The sequence below is a fragment of the Lissotriton helveticus genome, chromosome 9 (genome assembly GCF_964261635.1).
Source record: "Lissotriton helveticus chromosome 9, aLisHel1.1, whole genome shotgun sequence".
Classification (NCBI taxonomy): Eukaryota; Metazoa; Chordata; class Amphibia; order Caudata; family Salamandridae; genus Lissotriton; species Lissotriton helveticus.
In genome coordinates, this window is record NC_136070.1 from 1274152880 (window position 1) to 1274171652 (window position 18773).

Below are 18773 nucleotides of genomic sequence, written 5' to 3' on the forward strand. Positions count from 1 at the left end.
TGGTTAGTATGAAAAGAACATTTGGCATGATTAAGTCTCTCCTGTGCATGTCTCTTGGCTGACCGTGGCCACCCTGGGATAGACCGGTGACATCACTGACATGTCTGTTGTATAGGCCCCTTGTCTGACAGCTGATTTTTTTATTACTGTGAAGATTATTATGCATCCTTGTCGCAACTGTCTGTATCCAGTGCTTTCCACATACTGCTCACCTGGCACACGTGGGTGGACCTAACAGAGACCCTCCCAATCATTGGTAACAATCAGATCAGTACCTTATCTCTAAATCCTCTTTCAACCATTACGTACATAGGCGCTGCAACCTATGACGAACTAAGAGCATCAAACTGGTCACTTGTGCTTAACAACACAATGATTACTAATCAGCCACGTAGCATTTAAGCACTGTCCCGACTAACTAACCAATCACTCAACCATGCTGTAACATGCTACCAGTTGGATAATGTCTTTTGGCACAATGGCTGCAAGAAAAAACCTTTAAATTCAATTACAATACAATATTTTTGTAACTATACTTTAAAACTATGAATTTATTGCACTAAATATAAAATCGTCAAACTACACCATATGCATGCATACCACAGTAACTGTAACTATACTATGGAAATACATTCACTCTAATTGGGTATACCAATGTTAAATAAAAAAAACTATGTAGCTACACCAGTTATGTACTTACTTTATTAAAGGCAACTAACTATACTTTCTACCTACATTTATTGTGGACCAGTATATACTAACTTAATTGTGGCAGTTTTAACCATGTCTATATGTGTAACAAGACTGTGGTGCCGATTCACAGAACTAACTTAAGACAAAATCCTAAACTTACTACTTCCGGTATTCACAGAAGTTAGGATTTTGTCTTAAGTTTGTCTTAAGACAGACTTAAGACAGACTTAAGACAAAATCCTAACTTAAGTCTGTCTTAAGTCTGTCTTAAGACAAACTTAAGACAAAATCCTAACTTCTATGAATACCGGAAGTAGTAAGTTTAGGATTTTGTCTTAAGTTATTTCTTTGAATCGGGCCCAGTGTATCTAACTCAATGTGTAACTATGTAGCTCTAGTAACAGTGCAGCTATTGCACGTAATTGTACCAGATGTGCAACTGTTTTATTTAACTCTGCAGTAACCCTGGGCAAAGCACTACGCTACGCTCGCGTAGTTTGCGAAGTTTGCGCAACTTCGCACTACGCGAACTGCACGTAGCACAGTGCAAACACATGTAGCGTAGTGCAGCGGTCATTTTTTGCTTGCTCGCGGTCCTCAACGTCCAGTCGGCGACCGCGAGCAAGCAAAATGACATCCTGGTGAGACTTTTTCCTCGTTTGCGATCAGCAACATCAACTTGCTGATCGTGAGCGTGGAAAATAAACCTCCCGGCGAGATTCTCAACGCGGGGAGGTCAGGTTTCTCATTGCTCGCGACCGCTTGCGATGAGAAACTACCAGTCCGCGTTGAGAAAGCTGCCGTTCGAGTAAAACTCTTCTCGAGCAGCAGAAAACTACAGCTCGCACTGTGCAAGATGCCGTTTTCAATGATTGCACAGTGCCGGATGCTTGTCCGCACTGTGCAATCATTGAAAACGGCATCTTGCACAGTGCGAACAGGGTACTACGCAGTTCGCATAGTGCTACGCGTAGCTCGCGTAGTGCGAAGTGCACTTCCCGTAGCTATGCGTAGCGCTACTTCCCGAACTACGCCCATGGTTACTCTGCAGACTATGCAACTTTGCTAACTGAGCAACTGTACTAACCATGAACAGCTATTCTGTACCTAGACAATTAGTTATTGTAATAATCATAAAGGATATCTATATATGCTGACTATTTAAAAATAATGCAAATATACTATGTTCTCTGCTAACCATGTAAACATAATAATGTTTTTGTGGGGTCCTCAATGAACCATTGAATGCTCTCAAAAGCAGAACAGCTTTGCACATAGAAATTCTCAAATCCTTGAGTTTCTGCAACCTTATGTATTGTTAATTTCATATATCCACTTCCTGATTAGTTTCATAGAGATAATTCAATGATTTATCACAGCCAAAAAGTGCCTCCAAACTTGCCTCTTTAGGACTTGGTGAATAATCTAGCAGTGAGCAGTAGACTTCTCGTGTATATTAAATGCAACTCTTGATGACGCTATAAGAACCCTTGGAATTCCATATTCTCTCAGACTTGTATAATTGCCCATCAGACGTCCAAAGCATGGCTGCCTTCAGTTAAAATGGACGCCTTGCAGTCCGCAGCGCAGTTGCCTCATGAGAATGAGATGATGCTGTGACAATGGGCCCGATTCACAGAACTAACAAACTTAAGACAGACTTAAGACAAAATCCTAACTTCTGTGAATACCAAAAGTAGTAAGTTTAGGATGTTGTCTTAAGTTAGTTCTGTGAATCAGGCCCTTAGGATTTTGTCTTAAGTTTGTCTTAAGACAAGCTTAAGACAGACTTAAGACAAAATCCTAACTTCTGTGAATACCAAAAGTAGTAAGTTTAGGATTTTGTCTTAAGTTAGTTCTGTGAATCAGCCCCCTCGGGATTATCTTAATGCAACTAATTGGAAATTGGATCTATGAAATAAGTAATAAAAATGGTGAAGAAACTGAATGACTAGACTGTTAATTGATGCAAAGCTGTTATACTCTTTGGGGGGTATAATGGTTATTTGAGGCCCCCCAAAACCACATTAATTACATTTACTCTGGGTCAGCCAAAATTGCACTGGGCAACTGCTATGTACCATTATGTAACTATGTAACTTATCATCATCATGATAACACGCTTTACTAGCTGTTATGTTATGTTGATTTGTATAGAGCACTAATTACCAGGCTTGTGGAACTCAAGAAGTGAGGAGGTGGCTCTGATGTGTTGAGGGAGGTCTCAAGAAGTGAGGAGGAGGCTCTGATGTGTTGAGGGAGGTCTCAAGAAGTGAGGAGGCGGCTCTGATGTGTTGAGGGAAGTCTCAAGCAGTGAGGAGGCGGCTCTGATGTGTTGAGGGAGGTCTCAAGAAGTGAGGAGGCGGCTCTGATGTGTTGAGGAGGTCTCAAGAAGTGAGGAGCTGGCTCTGATGTGTTGAGGGAAGTCTCAAGAAGTGAGGAGGAGTCTCTGATGTGTTGAGGGAAGTCTCAAGAAGTGAGGAGGCGACTCTGATGTGTTGAGGGAGGTCTCAAGAAGTGAGGAAGCGGCTCTGATGTGTTGAGGGAAGTCTCAACAAGTGAGGAGGCGGCTCTGTGTGTTGAGGGAAGTCTCAAGAAGTGAGGAGGCGGCTCTGATGTGTTGAGGGAGGTCTCAAGAAGTGAGGAGGAGGCTCTGGTGTGTCGACGGAGGTCTCAAGATGTAAGGAGGCGGCTCTGATGTGTTGAGGGAGGTCTCAAGAAGTGAGGAGGCGGCTCTGATGTGCCGAGGGAGGTCTCAAGAAGTGAGGAGGATGCTCTGGTGTGTTGAGGGAGGTCTCAAGAAGTGAGGAGGAGGCTCTGGTGTGTTGAGGGAGGTCTCAAGAAGTGAGGAGGAGGCTCTGATGGGTCGAGGGAGGTCTCAAGAAGTGATGAGGCGACTCTGATGTGTCGAGGGAGGTCTCAAGAAGTGAGGAGGCGGCTTTGATGTGTCGAGGGAGGTCTCAAGAAGTGAGGAGGCAGCTCTGATATGTTGAGGGAGGTCTCAAGAAGTGAGGAGGAGGCTCTGGTGTGTCGAGGGAGGTCTCAAGAAGTGAGGAGGAGGCTCTGCTGTGTTGAGGGAGGTCTCAAGAAGTGAGGAGGCGGCTCTGATGTGTCGAGGGAGGTCTCAAGAAGTGATGAGGGGACTCTGATGTGTCGAGGGAGGTCTCAAGAAGTGAGGAGGCGGCTCTGATGTGTCGAGGGAGGTCTCAAGAAGTGAGGAGGCAGCTCTGATATGTTGAGGGAGGGCTCAAGAAGTGAGGAGGCGGCTCTGATGTGTCGAGGGAGGTCATTCCATGTCTTGGGTGTGATACAGGAAAATGAGCGAGCTCTAGTGTTGCGTCTGCAGATGCGTGGCATGTGTGCAAGTGAGAGTAAGTAAGAACGTAGGTGTCTGGTGGGTTGGTGAAAGTGTGTGCAGCTGTTTAGGTATTCTGGTCCTGTGCTGTGTAGGGCTTTATATATTTGCGGGAGAAGTTCAAGTTGGCTGCGCTTGGGAATGGGGAGCAGCGAAGCTTCCTAAGGTGTGAGGTAATGTGGGTGAGGCGTAGGAGGTCGACTATGAGTCTTGCGTCATTGTTCTGGATGGTCTGGAGACTATGTAGAGGCTTTACGTCATTTTTAACCAATAACGGGAAGAGATGTGATCCTTGTGAAATCTGAAACGGGAACTTCTTGGGTACAGATTACCTTTCCCCCTGCATGAGCTTATCTTTCCCGTTTTCGATAAAAGATTGGAACCATGTTACTGCAGTATCCGGCATCCCTACCACCTTCTTCCTCCTGTGTATCACGTTAGGGCCCGGTTCACAGAACTAACTTAAGACAACATCCTAAACTTACTACCATTTTGGTATTCCCAGAAGGTACTTACTCATCAATGAGTAAGTGCCTTCTGTGAATACCAAAATGAGTAAGTGCCTTCTGTGAATACCAAAATGAGTAAGGGCCTTCTGTGAATACCAAAATGAGTAAGTGTCTTCTGAGAATACAAAAATGAGTAGCTGCCTTCTGTGAATACCAAAATTAGTAAATGCCTTCTGAGAATACCAAAATGTGTAAGTGCCTTCTGTGAATACCAAAATGGTAGTAAGTTTAGGATTTTCTCTTAAGTTAGTTGTGTGAATCGGGCCCTTAGTGTCTGCTGAAATGCCGCATAGACGTCCGAAACCATAAGAAGGGCCATATCTCTTATGTCCATATTGTCAAAAATGGAGGTCTGTGCATACAGTGGAGAGGATTCAGTGTGTGTCCCGGCCTAAACCCCGCGGTCTTGAACACAACAAATCACACACTTCAACATGTTAATGAAGTTATAATCTTACAGCTTGATTCTGAAGGTATTTCTCCCATCTGGTGGAATAGGTTACCTAAATATCCTATAGTTGAGGCAGGATTTCTGCTCCTTTGGTTTGCCAGGTTAGAGGGTCTGCAGGGCAGGCTGCTGGATTAAGACTATTTACAATCTGGATGCTGTTAAATGGAGAAGCTTCAGTGAGGTCACATTGGGCTGAATTTCCCCCAGGCATAGATTTTCCCAAACTAGAACCTGTATTAAACTGGGTAGATCCTGCATTCCCTCAATATTAGCTTCAATATTCAAGGTCTTTTCATAAAAATAATTCTGTAAAGTGTCACTTACCTCGTTTATCATTGCTTCGCATAAATCAGTGTTAGCGAAATATGTGTTTTTAATATTTCTTTAGGGACATTCCTAGTTGTCGCAGTTGTATTAGTTATCTCTTTCTTCTAGTTCTCAGGCATAGATGTTTTCTACCAACTCCTAAAATGTTTTAGAAATCAGTAGCTATCCTCTCACTTTTCATGATGGCGTTAGCGTTCAGGTCTTCTTAGTTCTCTTTTCATCCCATGTAAGTCTGAGGTGAACCAGCTATTAATTTAAGGCCATCTTTGCAGTTGGGTGGGGCTACCTCGTTGACAAAGCTCCGAAGGGTCTTATTATTGACTTGATTCAAGTTGTCCTCAGTGCCCATCGGATGAGCTGAGAGGAATTTCCTCAGAATCCTTTCATTCAGATTCTTAAAGTTTCATATTCTACTAGTTTGTTGGTGAGGGTAGGGCTCTTATACAGCTACGCAAGCCTGTGGAATATCCCTGGACTAACTTTAGAACAACAATATATATATGGTAATTTCCCTAGGATCATACCTCACCCACACATGTATTTTCACGGAACAGGGCAAGAACTAACATATAACGTTTACAATCTTTTATTGAAATAAAATCTGATCATTTCGGGTTAAAATTTCAGAAAGAACAAATATTCTGAAAGCATACAATGTAAAGACATCTCATACATTTAAATAAAATACATAAAAAAGATTTTTTATAAAAATAGTGCATAAAAAAACCCTAATACAGTAGATACATTTCACAATACAATCATTTTCAATAACAATAAGAATACAGAACATACAAAACAACCCTTGTACTCTGATGGCTCGAATGATGTTTCTACCAATTGGTGGGATCCAATAGCCTTAAACAATTCATATGATACTACCAGAATTACTAGATTAGCATATAGCTGGTTTCTTCTCGGCTTTGCTTGGGTTGTCTATTGCTCTGTGCGTCGACGCGTTTTGATGAATTGTTAGACACTGCTTGTTATATAGAGACAGTGTCTTGTACTGATAGATATCTTTCTTATACACAGAAGGATACCAATCACATGAAAGTGAGGACCCCGCTAAAAACTGTCCTGAGGAAGGTGTAACCCTATCTACGGTACTAACACCGAAACCCGTCGACGCACATAGCAATAGAGAATCCAAGCAAAGCCTAGAAGAAACCAGCAATATGCTAATCTAGTAATTCTGGTAGTATCATATGAATTGTTTAAGGCTATTGGACCCCACCAATTGGTAGAAACATCATTCGAGCCATCAGAGTACAAGGGGTGTTTTGTATGTTCTGTATTCTTATTGTTATTGAAAATGATTGTATTGTGAAATGTATCTACTGTATTAGGGTTTTTTTATGCACTATTTTTATAAAAAATCTTTTTTATGTATTTTATTTAAATGTATGAGATGTCTTTACATTGTATGCTTTCAGAATATTTGTTCTTTCTGAAATTTTAACCCGAAATGATCAGATTTTATTTCAATAAAAGATTGTAAACGTTATATGTTAGTTCTTGCCCTGTTCCCTGAAAATACATGTGTGGGTGAGGTGTGATCCTAGTGAAATTACCATATATATTGTTGTTCTAAAGTTAGTCCAGGGATATTCCACAGACTTGCTTGGTCATTTAGTACCCTGTTCCCTGGAACACGAGGGGTCTTCTCTCTTACCTTGGTCTTATACAGCTACACCATACCATCATGCTTACAACTTAAATATGCTAAGTGCATATGTATAATATGTAGCTATAATATCAGTATTAAAATGCTAATTTTATAACTATACCATAATCTATATGAACAATGAAACTAGGTAACACAACTGTGTAACTATATTAACTATGTAAGTACGTGAACTATGTACCTTGCATGGCGGTAATGGAGGAACTTTTGAGACAAGACGGCTTTCTATCTTCCTGACTTCTACGACCATCGGTGGTGGCACATACTGTACTTTCAGACTCTGCAATGGGAGAAGTAGTGGTCCTGCTGCTGGCATCAGACGTGCTATCGCTGGGCGATGGAGAGCCGGTGGCAGGAGAGTCACTGCCAGTCAAGGGCTTGGCATTGGTGGGAGTGGCAGAGCTCATGGGACTGGCACAGTCAGTAGAAGTCTTACCAGGGATGGGTGAAGCGATGGATGCAACAGTACTTCTATCTGCAAAGGACGAGTCAGTGGTAATATTTAATTATTGATTTGTATAAAGAGGTTCTAATCGAAGTTATGTTTTTGTGGTGCTGAGTTTCAGGTAGACCGCCATCTATCACCTGAAACACAGCACCACATCGCTATTCGGAGTCCTTCTTCAGGGGCCAGGAAAGCATGAATCAAACTGGTCCAAGGGTTGTGAGGATGAGAAACCTTTTGAAATTAGAAGAACCTCAGCTCTTGGAGGGGAAACGGCCATTACAACGCGGCCGTTTCCACGAATACATTAACCACGCATGCATTACAACGCATGCGTGGTTAACACGAAAGCCTTTACCACGCATACCTTTACTACGAGGTATGTAGTAAAGGTATATGTGGTAAAGGTTCAAAATAAACATGGGGGCTTGGGGGGGGGTCTCCCCCCCAAATAAAAACCTCACCTGAAATCGTCGTCGTTTAAGAGGAAACGGAAAGAAACTTCCGTTTCTTCTTAACGACGTACGACGTCACCACGCATGAATTAGAGGAAAAAGTTATGCGTTGATAAACCATTCCGTTGTAACGCATGCGTGGAAAAGGCATGCGTTGCAACGGAATTCGTTGTAAGAACATATAACCCTCTTGGAGAGATCCATGCCTTTACTATAGAGGAGGCTAGATACTGGAGGAGAGGCTGGTCTGAAGGTCATTCTTCAAGGCAAGAGACCTTCAAGGAATGATATCACGCCATTACCTGGCGCTCCTGCAAGGGCGACCGCTGCTCAACAATAACCGCTTGCCATGCGGGTAGGCATGTATCCTCTGCAAGGTTTACATACGTGTTGAGGTTGACATGGAGACAATGACATTAATAAAGAGTAGGTGATGCGCTTCCAGCTTTAGAACACCTCACCTTTGCAGCAGAGATTTCAGCATGTGAGGGCCGGTCTCGTGCACATGGAACCAATAACAAGAAGGCGCCATCACAAAATGAATAGCGGAATTGTTGGTTGGAGCCTCAGTAATCTTTGTATGTCCTACTATGAACCAGTTAGTTATCAATATTACCGTCAAGTCGGAGTTAAAAATGACTGCTGGAACTTTACTTGGACTTGGCCCTCAGGTGTTCTGATGAAAAGAGTGTGGGCGATGGACAGACAACTGATGCTGGCTACAGTTCGTTCTGTCCCTCCTAGCAGCAACTCTGTATCTACCAGCAGCACCTCTGCCCTACCAGTACCACCTCTGTCCATACCAGCAGAACCTCTGCCCCTCCTAGCAGCACTTCGGTCCCTACCAGCAGCACCTCTGTCTCTACCAGCAGCACCTCTGTCTCTACCAGCAGCACCTCTGTCCCTACCAGCAGCACCTCTGTCTCTACCAGCAGCACCTCTGTCCCTACCAGCAGCACCTCTGTCCCTACCAGCAGCACCTCTGTCTCTACCAGCAGCACCTCTGTCTCTACCAGCAGCACCTCTGTCTCTACCAGCAGCACCTCTGTCCCTACCAGCAGACCCTCTGTCCCTATCAGGAACACTTTTGTCCCTACTAGCAGCACCTCAGTCCCTACCAGCAGCACCTGTGTACCTTCCAGCAGACCCTCTGTCCCTATCAGGAACACTTTTGTCCCTACTAGCAGCACCTCAGTCCCTACCAGCAGCACCTGTGTACCTTCCAGCAGCACCTTTGTCCCTTCCAGCTGCACCTGTGTAAATACCAGCAGCACCCCTGTCCCTTCCTACAACTCATCTGTCCCTTCCAGCAGACCCTCTGTCCCTATCAGCAACACCTCTGTCCCTACCAGCAGACCCTCTGTCCCTATCAGAAGCACCTCTGTCCCTACCAGCAGACCCTCTGTCCCTATCAGCAACACCTCTGTCCCTATCAGCAACACCTCTGTCCCTATCAGCAACACCTCTGTCCCTACCAGCAGCACCTGTGTACCTACCAGCAGACCCTCTGTCCCTATCAGCAACACCTCTGTCCCTATCAGCAACACCTCTGTCCCTACCAGCAGCACCTGTGTACCTACCAGCAGCACCTCTGTCCCTATCAGCAACACCTCTGTCCCTATCAGCAACACCTCTGTCCCTACCAGCAGCACCTGTGTACCTACCAGCAGCACCTTTGTCCCTTCCAGCTGCACCTGTGTAAATACCAGCAGCACCCCTGTCCCTTCCTACAACTCATCTGTCCCTTCCAGCAGACCCTCTGTCCCTACCAGCAGACCCTCTGTCCCTATCAGGAACACTTTTGTCCCTACTAGCAGCACCTCAGTCCCTACCAGCAGCACCTGTGTACCTTCCAGCAGCACCTTTGTCCCTTCCAGCTGCACCTGTGTAAATACCAGCAGCACCCCTGTCCCTTCCTACAACTCATCTGTCCCTTCCAGCAGACCCTCTGTCCCTATCAGCAACACCTCTGTCCCTACCAGCAGACCCTCTGTCCCTATCAGCAACACCTCTGTCCCTACCAGCAGACCCTCTGTCCCTATCAGAAGCACCTCTGTCCCTACCAGCAGACCCTCTGTCCCTATCAGCAACACCTCTGTCCCTATCAGCAACACCTCTGTCCCTATCAGCAACACCTCTGTCCCTACCAGCAGCACCTGTGTACCTACCAGCAGACCCTCTGTCCCTATCAGCAACACCTCTGTCCCTATCAGCAACACCTCTGTCCCTACCAGCAGCACCTGTGTACCTACCAGCAGACCCTCTGTCCCTATCAGCAACACCTCTGTCCCAACCAGCAGCACATCAGTCCCTACCAGCAGCACCTGTGTACCTACCAGCAGCACCTTTTTCCTTTCCAGCAGCACCTGTGTACCTACCAGCAGAACCCCTGTCCCTTCCTGAAACTCCTCTGTCCCTTCCAGAAAGCTTCTCTGTCCTGAACAGCAGCACCTCTGTGCATGCCAGAAGCCTCTCTGCCCCTAGGCTCCCACTCTTCCCAGATAGCGCCGTGCACCAGAGCTCTCACCCTGAGGCGCTTCTGTTTCTGCTTCTGCACCGTCCATGATGTCCACGTGTCCTTGAGCACTTTGAGGCCCGTCGTCCGGCTCCTCAGCTTCCACGTCTGTGTCAGGCTATGGGACAAAAAGAGACAGAATGGCTCACCTTCTTATCTGTGTGGGAGATGCCAGCGAGGACACAGCGCCTAGAAAATAACATTCACTCACATATTCTTTGATGACATATGAGGCGTGGCAGTCTAACTTTCTTCAGACATTTCTAGCTGCTTGGTCTCAGTTCAGGCTTCTGTACTTTCCTGGATACATAGAGTTACACACACTGGGCCCGATTCACAGAACTAACTTAAGACAAAATCCTAAACTTACTACTTTTGGTATTCACAGAATGCACTTACTACTTTTGGTATTCACCGAATGGATTTACGACTACTAACTTTACATCCGCACTCGGGCTGGAAATTCCAGCCCGGAGGCGGAGTTTCCGGATTGGAGGCAGAGCTTCCGGCCCGGAGGCGGGGCTTCCAGCTTAGAGGCGGAGCTTGCGGCCCAAAGGCAGAGCTTGCAGCTTGGAGGCAGAGCTTCCGGCTCAGAGGTGGGTATTTAGCCATGGCTGAAATCTCCACCTCTGGGCTGGAAGCTCCGCCTCCTGGCCGCAAGCTCTGCCTCCAATCCGGAAGCTCTGCCTCCGGGCCGGAATTTCCAGCCCGAGTGCGGATGTAAAGTTAGTAGTCGTAAATCCATTCTGTGAATACCAAAAGTAGTAAGTGCATTCTGTGAATACCAAAAGTAGTAAGTTTCGAATGTTGTCTTAAGTTAGTTCTGTGAATCAGGCCCACTGGCTTCAGGTCAGGCCTTCCCAGGCTCTCCACGTATGTTTTTAAGCTATACTTGGTGCAATCTACTCACCACAGACCCGTCTGTGCTCACAGTCCATCACCCACAGCTTCCTCTTGCAAGTGGTATGTCCATATCAAGTGGGTAAAGGAATGGCACTCACTAGCCAATCATATCAGTCGAAGCATAAAGGCAGCCCAAGCACATGCGCTGCTGACACAAAATGCTCAGGACCCGCCCCCTGACATTCTTTGTATCCAATCCCAGCAGCCCTGTATCTGCCACTCCAATGTGCAGGCAAGGCTGCTAAGGCTGGATGTATAGTTCTGTTCAAGAAGGTTGGAACAGGAACCTACAGGCCTTTCATCATTTGCCACCAATTGTCAGATGCTATTCAGGGGGCCTCATAGCAGGCAGGGCCTTCTAGGCCAGAGCCATGGTGGTTGGGGTGTTTGTCTCGGGTATCCTGGGGTTGCTTGTACTACTTTATTAATTTGCTCTCCGAACTGGGTTTAGTTCTGCAGAGACGGTATAGACTGTGTACTCACCAACCAAAAGAAACAAGTATTCCCTGTTTAGCCCAATGCTTGGCTTACTTATGTACTTCCAGGTTCGGCAAAATGAAATAATGCACACAGTAATGCTGATACAGCTGCAGGGTTCTACAGTGTACACTGCGTGATCCTAGCCCAGTTCTACAGTTCTGTCTACTTGGATCTACTAGCAATAAAAGAAAGTCATATGCATGAATCACCACAGGTGCAAGCTCAAAAGTAGTCTTAGTTGGGCATCTACTCGGCTTGATAATCCACAGGTCATTATCTGGAGAAAAACAAAAGTTCACACTGAGATTTGTTGTCCTCTATACTATACAAGATTATCTTTCTGAGTGCAGGAGACAATCCCCCAGTGTTAGAAATGGGGTCTCTAGTTGGCAGTGGCTTGCACCCTGTCGAAGTAGGGACCTTTCTCTCTAGTCAGTGTAAGAAGATTACACAGCTAAAATAACCCCTGCTCACCCCTTGGTAGCTTAGCACGAGCAGTCAGGCCTATCTCAGAGACAATGTGTAAAGTATTTGCACATAAACATGCAGTAACACATTGAAAACACTACAAATGTACACACCAGTTTAGAAAAATAAGCAATCTTTATCTAAACCAAACAAGATCAAAACAATAAAAGACCAACATACACAGATCAAGATATTACTTTAAAAAGCTTTAAAACAGTTCAGTCCATATAAAACAATGGATGTGCCATTTTTAGTACAAAGTACCTGTAATACAGTGACAGTCTAGTAGCTGGGGTGGGCGGAGCTAGGTGGGTTGAGGGGAAGAGGAGGAGTCAGAACAGGATGAGGGCAGTTAGAGTAGGGACAGGGAGGACACTGGAAGTACACAATAAAGCTCCAGTTAAAAGATCCAATAGTGTCTGTATTTCTTTGTAGCACGATGCTACAACTGGCGACGAGAGTGGGATCTGCATGACTGCAACCCACAGAGAATCAAGAGAGTGCCCTGTCCCCTGCAGCGTCGAGAAAAGGAGCCCGCTGCCGTGTGGCGCTACTGCCTGAAAGAAGAGGACAGCAGCAGGTGACCCTGCCCCTCCAGTGACCGTGAGGAGCCCAGAGGGAGCCATTACCACGAGCGTTTGAGCGCTGAAACGCTCGAAAAAGAAGAAGCCTTTCGCGCCGAAAGCGCGAGTCCCGCCCGATGCGTGAGCTTTGGCACGCTATCGGCGCCGAAGAGCGGGAACCTAGAAAGTGAGTTGGGAGCCTACTCCAACCTCACCTGATGACTGCTGTGGCCAAAAAAGTGTGAATACTGGTGGGGACTGCCCCACGAAGGTCAGCTGCCAAGCGCGGCAAAATTGGAGCCCGCATGAATTCTGACGTCGGAAAACCTCACGCCGGATGCGTGGGTTTTGGCACGCCCCGCCGAAGGACTCTGCAAAGTAAGGCGGGAGCCCACCCCATCCTCACCTGACTGTGGCATTGACCAGAGGGAGCCAAATCCGGAGTGTGCTGACCCTGAAAACGACTGCCGGTGAGTCCTGTGTGAAGGAAAGGGGTCGAATGAAGAGAGAGAAAGTAGTGCCTGCAGATAACCACGGCGGCCATCTTTGAGTCAGGCAACTTTCGGGACACCTTCCCTGTGCAAACTGCAGGCGGCCATTTTGAAGTCAGGCATTGAGCAAAGGAACAAGCATTGGCAGCAGAAATAAAACAAGCATTGGCGAAGACCAAACAAACATTGGCAAAGACAAACAAGCAAGCGTTGGTACATGCAAATAAACAAGCATTGGTACATGCAAATAAACAGACATTGGTATATGCAAATAAAACAAGCATTGGCGAAGACCAAACAAACATTGGCAAAGACAAACAAGCAAGCATTGGTACATGCAAACAAACAAGCATTGGTACATGCAAATAAACAAACATTGGTATATGCAAATAAAACAAGCATTGGCGAAGACCAAACAAACATTGGCAAAGACAAGCAAGCATTGGTACATGCAAATAAACAAGCATTGATACATGCAAATAAACAAACATTGGTATATGCAAATGAAACAAGCATTGGCGAAGACCAAACAAATATCGGCAAAGACAAGCAAGCAAGCATTGGTACTTGCAAATAAACAAGCATTGGTGCATGCAAATAAACAAGCATTGGTACATGCAAGTCAACAAGCCTTGGTATGTGCAAATAAACAAGCACTGGTAAATGCCAAGAAATAGGCATTGGTAAGGCAAGTAAATAAGCGTGGATAACGGCGCGTGAACAACAATGAACAAGTCTTGGCAACCAAAACAGAATAAGCACATGCAAACACGAGAGTGAATCAACTAACAAGCACGAGCAACCACAAGAGTGACTTAACAAACATGCATTGACAAAAACAAATGTCAGCACGGGTGGAAACGCGAACATTGAGGAACGCAAGCGAATGCGCAGTGGCGAATGTAATGAAGTAACACGTGTCTGTAAAATAAAAGAAGCACAAGCGAACACCAGGACCAAGCAAAGACAACAAGGCAATGGAACAAGCATAAGCAAATGCAAGAGACAGATAAAGACGACGCTGAGCGCAAACCGAAGAGCGCCGAAGGGAGAAAAGCTGCTGGGCAGAACTGCAGAAGACCCAGAGGAGGGCAGTCCTACAGAGGACCCCGGAGAGAGTAGAACCATCCAAGTTCATTCACCGGCGCATACTGTGACGGTTACAAAGACTATCAATTTCTAAGCAAACGACCAGACCAAAGACCTTGACCAGAATCTATCTCTCTCATGGCGGGAAGAGACGTAGCACAGCGGGTCACTCCACACACTGAAGTACCGCCCCCAGCGGTGCAGACTGATGATTGGATCTCGGATCTCAAACGACACTGGTGGCTCGAAGCCTTGGAAGATTTCCTAAAAGCCAATGGTGAGCAAAGAGAGAGAAAATGTCTGATACTACTCCTCCATCTGGTGGGTCCTGAGGGCCGATGCCCAATCAGGACATTTTCCAAAGAGGATACAGAAATCTATAAAAGACTCCAAAGGGAGCTCTGTGCCCATCTCAACGCACAGACAGATGTGGATCACAATCGCATGGTCTTCAATACAGCACGGCAGGAACCAGGTGAACCTTTGCCAAATTTCATAACTCGGTTGCAAAGTCTGGTACGAGGCTGCCACTTCAACACTTTTACAAATGAGGATGCGGTTCGACTTCGGATAGTTGAAGGTTGCACAAACCCCGACACAAAGCGCAAGATCCTGCAAGGGCATTGGTCGTTAAAGGAAATCATCAAGAAGGCCGAAATTGGAATGCAAATCAAAGCAAGAGACGGATTGAAGGACGTGCACCTGAGAGCAAACCATTAAGATACTTGGGAAGATAGAACTCAGAAAACAAACAAAACTGAAAGGAGAGAGAGGGAAGGCAGACCAGCAAAAAGACAACGGGAAAGATACAGTGACCAAGAAAGTGACAAGGATTACTCAGAGTCAGATTCTTCAGCGTCCGACTACTCAAAGTCAACCAAGGACTACTCAGAGTCAGATGACTCAGAGTCAACCATCCAAAAGACAATTCCAAGGAGTGATTCACCCCCCAGGAGTTCCTCAAGGAGTCATTCAAAGTATGACACACAGTACTCAGATGAGGAAAGAGCGTCAAGTGGGACAGATCGCACTCCTGGACAAGAGGGCATCCTGCACAACAAGTGGGAGAGAAAGACAAACCATAGAAGAAGGGGTCGCACTGGTCAACACCGGAAGTCGGCGCAGGAACATCAGTCGCCAAGCAGTGAAGACGAGTCCAAGGAAACATCTGGCAGGAGAACGCATCACCCCCAGATCAGAGGTGTTAGAGCATCAAACAAGCGTGAAGGAGAAACAGGTCACACAAGACGGACTGATCCTCCACAGCAACGAACCAGAAAAGATCCATGCATCCAGGGCTCCCGCGACAACGAAGAAACGGAGAGGAAATTGTTAACTTCAGGCGAGAAGGACAAAGAGGCAAAAGCTTGGGATCAAGCACAAGGAACAAGCACGGGATCATCAAACAACCTCCCAAATGAGACAGCATTGAAGATGTTCCAACAAAGGCACACGGAGAAGCATCTCAAAGACAATTCAAAGGGAAAGAGCAATTTGTCACGGACTACGGAATTCAAAAATCCATTACCCAAGACCGTTTCAAAGAAACATTTGAGAAGGAATGGGAAGAAGGATCTCTCTGACGCGGAGTGCACATCTATCCGATCCTGGAAGTCGACAAAAGACTTCTCTGATCCAGAAAGCACGTCTATGGCCAGGAACTCCTCTGGTTCCGAGAGCGCGTCTGTCCGATCCTTTAAAAGGGGTATGGCCAGGATCTCCTCTGATTCAGAGAGCGCGTCTGCCCGATCCTGGAAGTCGACAAAAGATTTCTCTGACTCAGAGAGCACGTCTGTTCAATCCCGTGAGTCGACCGAGCCATGGTCCCGACCACAGACATGGCGTCAACCACCCGAACGCACCATGGAACCAAAGGACATCCTTCCCGTCAAGAGCAACATGTCACACACTAAGGTCTCTGAATACTCAGTCACTCCACAGGACAACCTGTCATGTCAGTCACAAGTATATCCAGACACAGATCAGACACCGTCACCCCTGAAGGGGTCCGCGAGGCTGACTCAAAGGACCTAAAAAAGGAAAACAGAGACAGTGGACCTCAGTAACCGGATGGGAAGGGACCAGCCAGTCACTCCGCAAGGAAAGCCGGACGTGTCAGGAGAGAGAGATCATCAGATGAGAGAGAAACATGCCTATGCACAGAAGCCGGACGTGTCAGTAGAGAAATATCATCAGATGAGAGAGAAACATGCCTATGCACAGAAGCCGGACATGTCAGTAGAGAAATATCATCAGATGAGAGAGAAACATGCCGATGCACAGATAGCTCACGAGCTCGCCAGACAACCCGAGGCCGTGAATGAGTTATCGAACCAAACCAAGACAGTCTCATCAGATAGCACCGTACTGTCTGGCATACATGACCCTGAATTGGAGGGCAGTGTTGCTCTCGACCGGACTAGACAAAAGGAAGTAAGGGTAGATGCGGCTAATGAGTTACCGAACCAAACCAAGACAGTCTCATCAGGTAACACCGTACTGTCTGGTATACATGACTCTGAATTGGAGGGCAGTGTTGCCCTCGGCCGGACAAGACAAAAGGAAGTAAAAGTAGATGCGGGTGCTCGGAAGAGGACCAGAACATTATCCACTCGTGAAAGAGATCGAGCATCTGAACCAACCGTAGTTACACCACCGGAAGGAAACATGAGGACTGCGGACCGTGAGAGTAAACAGTTTACACGCAACGTGGTCAAGAATGCCCTGATCAAGACAACAGAAAGATTGACCAAAGCCAAGCCCACCACTGATTCGACACTACTGAAGCTTGAAAAACAGGCTGTCCGCCGACCCGTGTGGTGGATTGAAGAATTGCGAACACTGAAGACATTAAGCTCATTTTGTTAAGAAAGGGGGAGATGTAATACAGTTGACAGTCTAGTAGCTGGGGTGGGCGGAGCTAGGTGGGTTGAGGGGAAGAGGAGGAGTCAGAACAGGATGAGGGCAGTTAGAGTAGGGACAGGGAGGACACTGGAAGTACACAATAAAGCTCCAGTTAAAAGATCCAAAAACACGATGCTACAGTACCTGGGAATGTGTCAAATTCTCAAGACAAAAACAGGCGTAGGGAAGGTGAGGTCCCGGAAAGCAAAGCGATGCGTCCGTTTCTCACACGCAGGGAGGGTGATGCATCGATTCCTTGCTCCGTGGGTAGGTGATGTGTCGGTTCCTTACTGCTGTGCCGGGGAGGTGATGCATTGGTTCATTACTGTGAGAGGAGGTGATGCGTAAGTTTCTCACTGCGCGGGGATGTGATGCGTCGTTTCTCCAAGCATGTGGCCCAATTCCTTACTGAAGCTCAGCGTCGGTGTAGACTTGGTGAACAGATGTGATGCATGGAAAATCCGAACGTGCTGGAGTAAATGCGGCGGCAGCAAAAGAGGCGCAAAGTCGACTCTTCCAGCCGCATGCAGGTAATGCATTGATTACTCCAGCCGTACAGCAGGGTCTGCGTTGGAGTGGGAGCGGGAGTCTCGGACGTCTGAGACATGGTGCTCTTGAAGCACTCCGTGTCATTTCTTCTGGCTGCGAACAGGCGCTGCATCGATCCTTTCTGCCTCACCTCTGCGATGCATTGATTTTTCGACTGCACACCAAGCTTGCGGCAGGAAACACAGTGCTGAAGGGCGATGCATGGATTTTCAACTCTTTTTGCAGCAGAAGCCACCTCCAAGGGCCCAGAACTGAAATTAGAACCACTTGGCAGGCCAGAACTCACAGCAGAGGAGTTCAGGGGCTGCAGATGAAGTCTTTGATGGCCCAGAGACTTCTTAACAGGAGGCAAGAGCACAAGCCCTTGGAGAATCTTCTCAACCAGGATAGAAAAGCAAAAGTCCAGTCCTTAGTCTCTCCAAGACAGAAGCAGCAACTGCGGGCCAACCCAACAAAGCAAACACAGCAAAGGGGCAGTGCTCCTCCTGACAGCTCTCCAACTCTTCTCCGTGACAGAGGCTCCTCTTGATCCAGAAGTGTTCTAAAAGTCTGGGGTTGCAGGTCCAATACTTATACCCCTTTGGCCTTTGAAGTAGGCAGGATTGTCTTTGTAGTGCACAGATCCTGCCTTGCCCTGTCCTGGCTCCAGACACACTACAGAGTGGTGGAGGCAGTATTTTGAGAGGCCAGGCACAGCCCTTTTCAGGTGTCAGCGACAACTCCTCCCATCGCTCTAGCTCAGGAAGGCTCATCAGCCTGGTGATGGCTCATCAGGATATGCAGGGTACATCTAAGCTCCCTTTGTGTGACTGTCTAGCGTGAATGCACAAACAGCCCCTGTAAGTCTAAACCAGAAATGGATTCCACAGGCAGGCAGAGGCACAGGATGGTA

The 18773-nt window shown here is 46.7% G+C and overlaps 1 protein-coding gene across 1 annotated transcript in view; it reads right to left on the reverse strand.

Moving 5' to 3' along the window:
* TTLL3 (tubulin tyrosine ligase like 3) overlaps positions 1-18773 on the reverse strand; it is a 162469-nt gene that overhangs the window by 85915 nt on the left and 57781 nt on the right. Inside the window, exon 3 of the mRNA XM_078661848.1 lies at positions 10447-10552. Coding sequence (XP_078517974.1) covers positions 10447-10552 — 106 coding nt within the window. The remainder of the gene's footprint in view (positions 1-10446; positions 10553-18773) is intronic.